The sequence below is a fragment of the Tyto alba genome, unplaced genomic scaffold (assembly GCF_018691265.1).
Source record: "Tyto alba isolate M040663 unplaced genomic scaffold, T.alba_DEE_v4.0 Super-Scaffold_13, whole genome shotgun sequence".
Lineage (NCBI taxonomy): Eukaryota > Metazoa > Chordata > Aves > Strigiformes > Tytonidae > Tyto > Tyto alba.
In genome coordinates, this window is record NW_024881275.1 from 31,977,740 (window position 1) to 31,990,574 (window position 12,835).

General features: G+C 37.2%; 1 protein-coding gene across 2 annotated transcripts in view; it reads left to right on the forward strand.

Moving 5' to 3' along the window:
• The window catches only part of PTAR1 (protein prenyltransferase alpha subunit repeat containing 1), a 44,147-nt gene extending 32,963 nt beyond the window's left edge, over positions 1 to 11,184 (forward strand). For both annotated transcript variants that reach the window (XM_042787597.1, XM_042787598.1), the window contains one exon: positions 495 to 11,184. In XM_042787597.1, the coding sequence (XP_042643531.1) occupies positions 495 to 843 (349 nt within the window). In that variant the 3' untranslated portion in view covers positions 844 to 11,184. The remainder of the gene's footprint in view (positions 1 to 494) is intronic.
• The last annotated feature ends 1,651 nt before the right edge of the window (positions 11,185 to 12,835 follow it).

Consider the following 12,835-nt stretch of genomic DNA (forward strand, 5'->3'; position numbering starts at 1 on the left):
CTTTGCCTGATGTTTCCAGACAAATCGTTGTTGTGTTTTTAAAAGGTACCACTCAATAAAAGATTTCTAAGCTACCATGTTCTAAGCCTTTGGAAAACATTAAGAGCATAATTGGAGCCATTGAATGGAAAATTTGATTTGGCTTGAGTATCTTGTTGATGTAAGCTCACTTGTTCCTATAGTTTGTGCAGGAGACATGAGATACTGTTAGGTAGCTTCTTCACACTTAAAATGTTTAAAAGCTGGCAAAGCAGAGGTTTCTGCAGCTGGGTGTATGTGCCTGACTAGGTAAGAGCAGATTTGCCAAAGTGACACTGAGCCCTTTCTTGTAGAGTGTTAGCAGTGGCAGCGGATTCTGTGTCTGCTTGTGGGGGCATCTGGCGGGATGGCAAATGAGCTGAAGCAATTCAGCAACAACAGCAGATTATTCTCAGTGCATGACTTTTTTTTTTCTTTTTTTTTTTTTTCTTTCCTTCCATCTTTTTCCTCTGAAGAAGGCGTGTGTTCTACCTTCTGCACCACCTCAGCAACAAACTTCCTCTTCTGAGTGCGGTGGTACCATCTGTGGACAGCAGTGATGAAACTCTGAATAATTCTCTCCACAGTCCTGCGACAAGTCATATGGCACAAGCTATGGATGTTGATGGTTTGAATGAATCCAGCAGCAAACAAGGTTATACCCAAGAAACAAAACGCCTGAAGCGTGCTCCTATGCAGGACTCTCTTGGTCCAGAAATGGAATACCAGTTCATTGATAATGTATTATCAACTTGTAGGGATGCAGACCAAGCCAGGTGTGCTACTGCTTATAGAAAATGGTTAGTTACTTTTTTAGGTCAATGAAGAAAGGGTTTAAAGCCTCCAGGGTTCTTCTTTTAGTGCAATATTCTCTTTTCAGACACAAATGCATGTCTTGGTTGCAAGTGTTAGCTAACCATGTGTTTCTCACTCTTTTAATGGTCTGTCCTACAGTTCATATTCAGAGTAGAAGTCTATCACTTTATTTATTAAGGAACTGGTATACCTTTTTATTAAGCAAATGCAGTTTAATCTTTTTAAGAAATCACTCTGTGTCAGCTTCCTACCATGCCATTTTCTTCTGCATTAAGGTGGATGCTGGATCATTTGGCTATTGGAAAAAAAAAAAAAGTCTGAAACATTTTTGAAACAGTGTCTGGAAAAAGAATAGGAGGATCTGTCAGTATCAACTAAACCTGTTTCCAGGTTGTTCCTCTTTACCATTGTGGCATTTTGCTAATACCTTATTGTATTCAGACTATATTCAGTGACTGCTATTACTTTTGTATTAGCAACCTTTGGTAGAACACTGGACTGCAGTGTTTCTTTCTCAAGGCTCCAGTAACAGTATTGGAGCCATGCCTTTTCCTGTTGGAACCGGGGTTTTGTTTGCTTATTAGTTGTCACATGAGTTTGATAGGAACCTGAAAAGCAGAGATAGGAAAATGTGACAGAAGATAGTTCAAACACACATTCACACTCACAGTCAGAGCTATACTTGGAAATACTTTTCTTAGAAGAGACAACTCTACCTTAATTTCCTACTTGGTATTTATTTATTTATTTATTTCAACAATCCAGAATTAATGACACTTGATACACATTTCTGAATGTATCGTGTACACTACAGAATCTCAGCCTGCTAAAACACACGTTGGTAACTTGTACTTAACCAAGACCACCATACAAGTCCAATAGATGATGGAATATAAAGTAATTCTTCTGACTGGTCATTGAGACTATATCATTAAAAAAACAACCAAACAAAACAAAACAGCAGGAGGGAGCTATCTCTTCAGTTTTGTTCTTTTTCAGAACTTCAGTCTTTGATGTTTTTCTTTTGACTCTTTCTTAAGAGCACTTCTCCAACCATACATCTCTGTTTACATAACTGTAAAATTTAAGGGAATTTGAAACACATTTCGATTTTGTTTCCAGTGAAACTAAACATGAATAGTTTATATTGTAATTTCCTTAGAACTTGTCTATATAAGGGATTTTTTTACAATAATGAAATTGTACTGGTCCAAAGACCCAGGGGAGAAACACTGTACAGTGTGGAAATTTGTACGATGGCAACATAACCTCTGTTTCAAACAGATTATTCATTGAGGGGATGAGATTTTTCCAGCTAGTCTTTGCCAAAATTGCTATATATTTCTCCTGCCCAAAGTGCCTCCTGACTGTGATAAGTTTCAAGCTGCTGTTTCTGTTGGGCAGAGAGAGCAACAATGAGAGAAAAAAACATGGGTACCCTGCTCAAAAGGTGTCACTGGGAAAGAAAAAAGACACTCGAGACATGTGGAAGTCCAACAGTTCTAATTAATTTGGTGGTTGGGGGTTACTCTTGCATTTCAGAATGAAAATAGACCACCTCTGGTCTAAGAGAGTATGTTCATAACTAATTTCAGGCACAGAGTAGCTAACAGAGACATTTCTAAATGTACACTCTTCTGTTTACAGTACCTAGATGAGATTGAACTAGGCTGGAGCAACTCCATGGCAGAGCTTTCTCTCAGTGGGCATCCACACTTGCCTGTGTAGATCTATGGACGTATTACATGGCCATTTATTTTGAGGTGCTCTGGGATGCTGTCTTGGTTGATGGTTTTAGTTGCAGAAGAATATAATCAATGTATGAAGGAGATGTGGGAAAGGCTTGAGAGGATAATTCCGTCAGAAGATGTTGTCTGTAGGACTGCTGACAAATGGGTAGGTTCATGTACAAACCTGAGTCTGAATTTAAGAACTTAACTAGAAGATAAACTTTTACCCGTCCCAGAGGACCTGATGGTTTTTGAGTGTGAAAGATATATTAAAGCATGTGTAGTAGCCTGGGTCAGTTTGATTAACAATATCTAACCCATGACTAATATGAACCTGGGAAGTGTGAAGTCAGCTGGCAATTACAATACTCTTGGTCCTAGATTACTTAGTAATGTAGTTGTTTGTTCTGTTTATGTTGGCAAAAATGACCTGTTCATAAAAAAATATTAGTGGCAGGAGCAGACTGGGAAGTGGGAACATGCTAATAAATACTACTTTAACTGTGGAAGGGAAGAAATGCTCTCTTCTTGCACTGGAATGATTGAGTTTCTTAGAGGAAAAGACTTGTAATAGAATCTGTCTTGAAACCCGTTATATATGTCTTCCTGGCTGTAATCTGGAGTCATAACTGGCTTTCTTAGTGCTATATTGTGGAAGTACTGTGCTATTGAATTTGACAATCTTTCCCTCATAAACAATTGAGATCAAACAGCTGCCTTCGTATACGTGTATGCAGTTCCTGTTCATGTCAGCACGAGTTATGCATGCTTGTATGAAGACAAGATTTGGTCCTATATAATTGAACAGAGTTGCATTGTATATTCATACTTGGAAAATGTTCTGAGAGCTCTGACTAGAGATGGTGCTGATATTTTTGTTACTTATACACACCACCAATGGCTGAAATACAACTCATAAGTGTGGGTTTTTAAAGCCTACACCTGATGGAAATACTCTCCCTTTTTTTTTTTTTTAATCCAGTGAGAATAGTTACATTTAGAAATGTTTGCAGACCAGTCTCTGCCACACAGAACTAGACAAAAAAGTGAAATTGAAACAAGTCATATCTTCCCCTTAGAAAGAAATGCAAACCATAAACTGTCAAAACAGAACTTCGATTATTTTCACGGTAACAATATAAGTTATATGAAAGAAGAAAATATATAACTAAATTACTTCAAGCTGTCGGTGTCCTGAAGCCTCTTACATTAAATGGTTGCAGACATACTTCCAATGAATTGCATTAAGCTCACAACTATATGATGTTTTGGAACTATAATCTTTGGAACATACCTGTGAAATCATTTGGTATTACTGCTGAGTCCCATTTGGGCACCACTTGAAAAAAAAAAAATTGACTTCAGGCCATTAGTAATTGACATGCGTAAAGGTTACCTAGTACAGCTGCTTTAAGTGATGTGTTTCAGTAGTTTTGTGCTTCAGAGGTCAGAGATTTGTAATGTAGTCAAAATTCTTGCAGAGAAGATGTCCAACAGAAGCTGCAGAATGCAAGGCTTTCACTATCTGAAGTTCCTTCAGCTATAAAATCAAACTTTGTACATCCGTAAACATCTTTATATAAAGTTCAGCATCCTTACTGATTTTATCTTCTGCTGTAGTATGTGTCATTTGAATTGATGGAAATTCTTTTGTTCACTGGATTAGTCTTTGTAGAAATGTCTTTGTACTAGAAACAAAGGGTTTTGAGGAACAAATGTGATTTGAAACTCCAGAAACTAGAATAGAAGGAATCACATTTTTAAGGGGTTGAATTCTCTGCTGCTAAATACATTAACTGTTATTTCACTGGCATTTGGTTTATCTTGTGTGTACAGTCACTGGAGCAATACATGCAGCATTGAAGATAGCTACAATAACAAACATGAAGTTACTGGAATGCATTGCTGTAACTGCTCTGATTAATATTTGTTAATCCACTCATGCCTACGTATCAGTGTTTTGTTGACTTCTTACATGTTCTTTATACAATCAAATCCTTATGTCACTTAAAAAGGGGAAGAGTAAATTGTCAGTTTATACTGTTTGATTAATTACCTTATACAGAATTTGTTTTAAGACAAATAAGCAAAGTGGCAATATAATGAGAAAACTTAGATTCTGTCTTACAATCAATTCCTGGCATTTCCAGATTTTTTATTAGTGCTACTTAATTAGAATGTGTAGCTAGTCTTTATGGACAGGAGTGAGTTTTCTCCTAAGTAGATAATTCATGACTTTTCAAAACAGTACTGTATAATATTGACAAACAGAAACAGAGGGTTTTGGAAAGGTTTGTCTGCATACCCATAGTCATCAAGCATACTTTTTCAGAGTAACAAATGACTCTCGTAGTCACATTTTGTTCATTGTATTATATAAAGTGGTGAGTCTTCAGACTTGATGATTGAATTTTTGGACAAGGTTGATTGCTTAGTTTTGTTTTGCCTTCTGGAAGGGAAGAATGTTCTTCAGTTTTTCAGTAGGAAGTGAATTGTTGCAGTGTGGGGAAGAAGACCCAGAACTACTTAGTTGTATCTTGTAGAGCAATTTTGGAAAAAGCAGCAGTGAAGTGAAATGTAGATGTGACTTTTAAATGCATGTTTGTCCTGTAGTCATTTGGTGATGAGAGGTCTTTACAATTATTTCTTACTGTTTTATTAATGTCAGGTATAAGAAAAGAGGGTAACTCACCTATTCTTAGATGCACTTAACATTCAGGTTAGTTTCAAAGCAAGTTCAGTGTCCCTGTCTAAGATTATTTTCCTTCTTTTTATTTTCCCCCATGTGCTCAGAGGTGTTTCCTTCCCAACACATTGTCTGTTCTTCCAACCAGCAAAGAAGAATGTAGCAAAGCGTTGGTGAGGTGGCCTCATTCCGTGTTTAGATAACTCTGACTACCTCCCAAAAAGCGCTCTGATTGATGTCCTTGAGTGGAATTCATCAGGCTCAATTTTTTCAGAACCTCATGCTAGGTCTACATCCTCTTTGAGAGGTGCAAAGCACGAGCTTTAGCTATGAAGCCATCTAGTTTCCCCAGGAGAGTTTGAAGGAGAAAGGAGAAAAAATAAATCTTGTGGTTAAAGTTGGGAAAACTAGATTTAGCATAAACTTTCATTAGTCTTTTCCTCTGAAGGAGCAATGTGCTGCTGCAAAATGGAGGAAATGTGCTTCCAAGAAATTCCTTTGAAATAGTTTATGCTTTTAAATTACAGAACTGACAGTTTCTAGTGGCTTTTACTTAGTGTGTAATGTTACTTCTCAGGGCATAGTCTATTGTAGTGAATTAGCATACATTTTTACAGTTTATAGTTATTGATGGAAAAATAAAAAAAAACAACCAAACAAACATAAATACTAAACAGGTAATAACTGGCTTTTTTTTTTTTTTGTCTAGCATAGTGTTTTATATCTACCCACAAGCTAATGCTGTACCTAATGATTCACACTAGACCTAACCATCTCATCTGCATCATGTTGTTCTTCTGTATATTAAATTTCTATTGCAGTCTTGCAGGAAGCTGCTGACAGTTGCTGGGTTTCTTCTCTGAGTTCCTTAGTACTACTCAGTAGGATATTCAGTATGTCACAAAGACATATGTTGTTAATGATGGGGAAGCTTTTTACAGTATCTGTGTTGACGCACTGTGTACCTTAGTTTTTTAAAAGAGGAACACTTTTGTTGGGAGTCTGAATACTAGAATTGCAAAAGCTTTTAGTTCTTGATAGCTGGTAGACACCTGTGTACAGTACAACTATTCTGAAGAGCAGAACCCTTAACTGAAGTCTAGTTTATTAAGCATCTTTATCTGTACCATCTAGAACCTGCTGTTAATCCTACTGTATAGATGGAGGTGGAAAGAACCCACAGTGAGGTGCGTGTTTTCTTCATGGGACACTTTTCTAAACAGAATATGACTATGGTGAAACAAAGAACTTTTCTTGCATGAGGTATTCTTGTATGTTCATTGTGAATAAATTTATTAAATTGGTACCTCATTAATACGATAAGATTTCCTGAATGGCTGTGTAGAACAAGTAGATAAATGTTTTTTTTTTTTTTTTAAATGAATATTACCGTTTACTGAAAAATCACATAAAAGATACACAAGGTACCAGAACCTGTTTTTGCAAGATACAATATATTTATACCTACTGTGTTCAGTCCCTTTTGTTTCAGTTTTTCTTTTTTGAAATGGCTCCATTTAAAACTGAGTCGTCGTCTTGAAAAGTGTGCTTGAGAATGTCATCTTTAATTTCATGTAATAGAAATAGTAGATGTCTTAAATGTTTTTAAGTAGTGCTAAGATCCAAGGTAGTGACAGCACTACAGTATTCAAGTGAGCCCCATAACACTAATTTTGTCCGTCGAAGTACTATTCTATGGAGGAAAAATGTTTATTTTATCAACATACATGAAGAAAATATTTAATTTTCACAGCTTTCATATTAGGGGGAAATACAGTTGTCTTCATCATATTTTTGCAATTTTTTTTTCTATGAAAAATTCACAGATACACAGTTGTGACTATTGTAAATTTTACATAGATTTCCAATACAGATAAATTAGATAAATGGTAAATTTTGCAGCAGAAAGACTAAAATGAGGATAGGACAGTAAGACACTGGAAACTAATCTGATAAATTACCAGTGTTCTACAGGATAGTGAATGTAAAGCATTAGGTTTAGTTTTTCACTGGTCTAGGATGAATTCCTTTCAGAGGGAGATTGGTTTCTTTCTGTCATCAGTAGAGAGCTTATCTGTGAAAATTATCTATATGTTCCCACAATAAGTGTGCGTGTATGCGTAGATGGATGGCAGAACTGTATTTATGTCCTGCGAAAAAGGCAAAAATCTCCCACGTATGGCGATTTTTTATAACACTGGTGGTCTGTGAACAGAACTCTTACGTGGAAGACCTATCCTAAATATGAATCTATGGGGATCATTGCCTGTGTCAGGGCTTTTGCTGAAGGCAGTGAGATCTCTTGCTTCCCCTCTCTGGATTAGTCTGCCTTGCTTTCGTGATGCTTGGGCAAACATGTGCATACACAAACCAAATCATTAGTGGAGTTTATTCCAAGTGCTTGTAGGGACTGTTTGAGATGGTGAAAGAGTTTGTAAGGTCATGCAAGCTGGGAGAACTGGGAAGTGCTCTACCGGTGTCCTACCTGGGGGTTATCTTTCAGGAGTCCTCCAGGAAAGAACAGATAGGCATATTATGGATGAAGTGCTTTAGCAGCACAGCAGACTGGGAAAAGTATGTCAGACACAAACTAGCAACTGAAATTGGTGTTTGAATGTGAGCAACAAGTAGTCTTTTTGGTAATTTATTTTCAATGTTTTTCTCGTGTTCCTTATATAAAAACAAATCACATTAAAAACATATTTTCAGACTTACTCATAATTTTGAATGCTTTCTGATTTTCAGTTATTGGATTTGAGAGCTCTCCTTAAAGGGCTCGATTTTACTGAAAAAATGCTAGCATCATTCCTCTTTCTTCCTAGACAATGTGATTAATTCCAGATGTTCTCAAATGGGTATCTGAAATCACAGGGCATTACTGAAAATAGTGTTTTTCATCTTAAATGTAAAGCTTAAAAAGCAAGGACATGTTCTGCTCATACAGGTGTGGGTTTTTTTCATTTTCCCTTACTCGCTGCTAGGACAGAAGGTAGGAAGAATATATGAGGAGGTCCTGAGTCGATATTTACAATCTTGGTTTACGTAATTTGGAGGTTCATTAAATCAGAAAGCTTAGTATGAGCAAGTAATAAACCCTCCAGGGTCCTTGTGCGGAAATAATTTGCAGGATCTGGTCATTAGTTCATTTCAGATCTGAGTGCTTGATTTTTACATCTGTTAAAATGAGTGACAGATTCCCACTGACTTCACTGACGTAGGGTCAGATGACGCTGCAGAGGATATCGGCCACTACATGGCAGCTCCGACATATTTCGTGTGGTGGGTTTTTAAGTCTCTGTCTTTCGCAAATGGTCGTATTTATGGCTTCAAGGAAAAAGGGCAGTTAAGGTAGTGGATATTCATTAGCACTGTGGTTGAGGAGAATCTGTTAAGGTTGTGGGATTTTATAGGTGTAAACGGGCATCTAGAGAGAAATATGGGCACTACAGGGTATCAATAGCTAAGAAAGCTTCCTTTTCGCTTCCTTTCATACCACATTCACTTTTTTCTTGTTTTTTTCCTCTTTCGTAGTGGAAAAAAGTTTCATACAATATACCTGTGTGCAACCAGGTTAACACATTAGTTTGAGAAGTATTGCATATCGATAGCATATAGATCAACGCCTTGAGTTTTATGCAAGATATTTAGGCACAAATGGTAAGCTTTTAAGTGCCATGTGATAACCGATGCAATATTGAAGGGAGAAAGTCTTAACAAACAGTTAATGGCTTAAGTGTCGCTGTTCTCCAAGTGTGCTATATACATTTATGGTGCAACAATAACCTGCACGTTTGTCTCCCTGTCGTCTCACAAATGCTTATAACTAGGTAACAGCTAATTTCCTTTTTAAAAAGCATCTACTTAATGTTGATTTGATAACAACAAATAATTGTAGAACATCTCTAGTAGTAGATAATTTTCCCAGACCTTTAATCCATCTTCAGTGGAACCTAGCCAAGTATAGATATTCATGGTTATAAATCTAGTTTTGCTGTGAAGGGAAGTTGAAATTCCACCATGTAAAACACTCAGTTTTCTGTTGTCTAGTTAGAAACGTAGGAGGACATCCTAGCACTGCTTTCCAGTTGTGCACACTGAGTTTTACCTTGTTCATCTCAAATATTTTATGTTGCATGTTAATTAAATTTTTACATGTCCTAGTAATACAAGAGGAAAAAAAAAAAATAACCACCCCTACAGTCCTAACTATTCTATGCAGATGTCTTCCAAAATTTACAGGTACAATTTTAGTGGTGGTGGTGGTTGGTAAATAGATTCTTTTTTTTTTTTTTTCCACTTATCAGCAGAATTGGTTTTATATGTATTAGTGACAGAATGAACTAAGCACAGCTGTACGTTACTGTATTTCTGTAGAAAATGGAAAATAGTGTAAAATCCTTTTTGTTAAATGTTGGCAGTTTTTAAATAAACTTTTAATCTCCTAAAAAAAACTGTTTTCTGTGACAACATATTTACCTTGGACTCCATTTTCATTGTTTACCAACAGATATCTTCCCAATTATTGCTAGTCTCTTTTCAGTGATAAGCCTCTCTTAACAGGAACTGCAGCTTCTCTAGTGAATTTAGGTGATGGTAGCAGACTTATTTTTGGTCTATTTAAACATCAACAGTTAAGAGTTTTTCATATGCATTCCTACATCTTTTGTTCAAACTTAGTTTATGAAAGCATGGAGATGAACAGCAGCTCTTCCAAGTATGAAATTTCTTTCTGGCAACAGACAGCTGGCTGTACTGTCTAGAGTTGCAAAACTTGGGACAGCTGAAGGATGCTCATGCTTCTGTAACTTCTTTAAGTTTCAGCATGTTGTTCAGTGATGTGCTTGCCTTTTTTAAAATCTGAAATCAACTAGAATAGTTTATGCCAGTCTTTCCAGGGTTCATACAATTTCTGTGCTGTTACAGTTGAAGGGAAAACATTTCACAGATCTTAAAAGCAGGTAACTGCCCTCTTACATTCAAAAAATACACTTTATTTGATTCATATTAAAGAGGGATATAATCTAGAAGCATGGTACTTTGATCCCAGTTGATTGCCTTTAGAACATAAATTTTGCTGTATAAATTTTATGAGACTACCTGAAGAAATAATGGTGACCTCTGGTGACCGGTAATCTGAACTGGATGAAAAGATGCTTGAGGTATGCTCATAGTTTTTGTAAACTTTCTAATTAGGCGAATGCATATGCATTAACACCTGGATCCACAGTGCCAAGGTTTTATATGTGCAGTTAAGCTCCTCAAATAGCATTCTACTTCATGTATAGTTTTGTGCTTTCATTTATACAAAATTGGTAATTGTTTATCAAAACTGACTCACATGTTAAGATGTCTTTCACAGACTTGAGTTAACGCTGCAGTAAATTTGCTTCCAGTCCTTGTATATCGGGGCATTTAATATCTCTCTAAAGAGATTTCATTCCAGGCTGTTATCCAAATAAATCTGAGGTTCATACAATTTAAATAAATGTTTTAAAATGTATTAAATTAATAAATATTGATATAAAAGAATATTGAGTTATTAACAGAATATGTGGTTGGGCTTGGGTTTTTTTTATCTAAACAATGGCTACATTAGGATATTTCAGTGTAACAGCATATGTAAAAATTCTTCAGATAAACTTAGACATTTGTGTGTATTAGATATTTTACAGTGCACAACTGGAATCGTAGGTCCAATAATTCTCAAATTTACTTAAATGTTTCTTGGATTTTCTTGTCATCCTGATATCTTGTTCATCAGATACACATGCAAAATAATGGGCTAACAACACGTATGAAAAGAAATGAAAAACGTGGTGTGTCATTGTCTTCCACTTGCACTTTGTAATATTTATTTGTTCTCTGATATAGGGCTTCAAATCTTCCACTGTTGTCCAGTTCCAATAAATGTAAATGTTCCCCAGCTGCTAATAAGCATATGAAGACATCTGGGTTTCCTTTGCTGGATGCCAGAAGGCAGTGGTGGCATTTTCTGGTTTTTCAGAGGTATGAAGCATCTGGCTGTTCCCTTGCAGTCTGTCGGGGGTTGCTCTGAAAAGCAAGTCAGGGATCCACCGCTTCCTGCTTCCTTTGTAGTTGGACACCTGAAGCATCTTTGAGAACTACTTTTCTGCAATACCTGGTAAAGACGTTAAAAAGGGAAGTAAGTGGAAATGTTATGCCAAGAAATATCTCAGCAGAGAGGGGTAGGGTGGTGGGGCACGGCGTGAATAAAAAAGCACGACGGAAACAGTTTTGACATTTGGCTGAGTCCTACCATTACCTACATGAGATGTATCTGACACGCAGACACGTTGACGATCTAGCAAAGCTGTGTCTAAGGCAAGAAGGCAGCCTTTTGAGGGCAAGCATGTTTCAACATTTGAAGTGGAGTGTTCACAAGAGAAGTTTTCTGGTTTACTATGGGGACAGCTTTTTTTATTTCTCTTGTATATATTCTCAACTATGACATGCCTTGTAGTATCAGTATTTCTTTTGCCAAAGTAACCTTTCCCGGTGGCTTACAGCTCAAAAGACAAAGTAGGTAACAAAGATTTGTAACTGCAGAACCCATGGGGTTTCAGAGGTCTTGCTTTCTCCAGATGAGCTTGCTTGTTTAAGCAGAAGTATTAATCTGCCTGGCAGCTCCATCTGATTGGAAAAAGTTACACCATTGAAGGTGCACTTTGTGGTTTCCATGGCAATTGGTGATTACCAAATGGAGTCAAATAGAAGGCAGGAAGAGAAAGATCAGTCCAGCTGTTTACTGTCATTATCCATCCTAAAGCTAAAAGCATACATCTTTATCACATACAGGCATGAAGTAAAGTAAAACTTTAAGGCATGCCAGTTCTATAGTGTCATTTCAGGTTAGCATATCTGTGTATACGTGTTTGGCTGTATGGGAGATGACTGGTTTTAGCCAGGGAGATTAATCGGAGCTACAAACAAATCAGTGGAGCCATGAAAATTTAGTAGCCACTGATAATCTGATGCCCTTAATTTCTTCCTCGGGGTGGCTTCGCCACTGAAGAGCAATATGGCTTTTGCTGAGGAAAAGGGAAATAGGAACCTTCCTCTCCGTGCATAACTGCTGTCCTTACAATGTAGTGTCCGGACTCATTTTGCAGGTGACAGACCCCTTTTGTACCCCTTGCTGTCTACGACTGCCTTGTTCCTCCCCATCCCCACTCCTGCATCAGTCTGCACAGCTCCACCAACCCCCTCGGGTTTTCATCCCTATCGGTTGTAACTTTCTGATTTGCCTGTGGTTTCTCAATAGCCCATCGATTAGTGTGACTGATGAGGTCTGTTTCTTGCCTCTGTCTGTGTTAGTTTATCTGTTGGGTTTGTGCATCTGTGTGTTCTTGTTTATGGCTTCCCCCTTTGCTTATTATCGATCCCCTTCTGTGTCAAAAAGGTCCTTGACCAGATGCCCTTAAGGAAACAGAGGCTCCCTCCTTCTACATACCCTTGCACAAACAAGTTTGCCTGTTTTCGGGGAAGTTGAAAACCTTGGCTTTTTCACCCTTCCAAATAAGTCATCCCTAAACCTGACTCAGCAATCCTACTTTGCAAGAGGAAA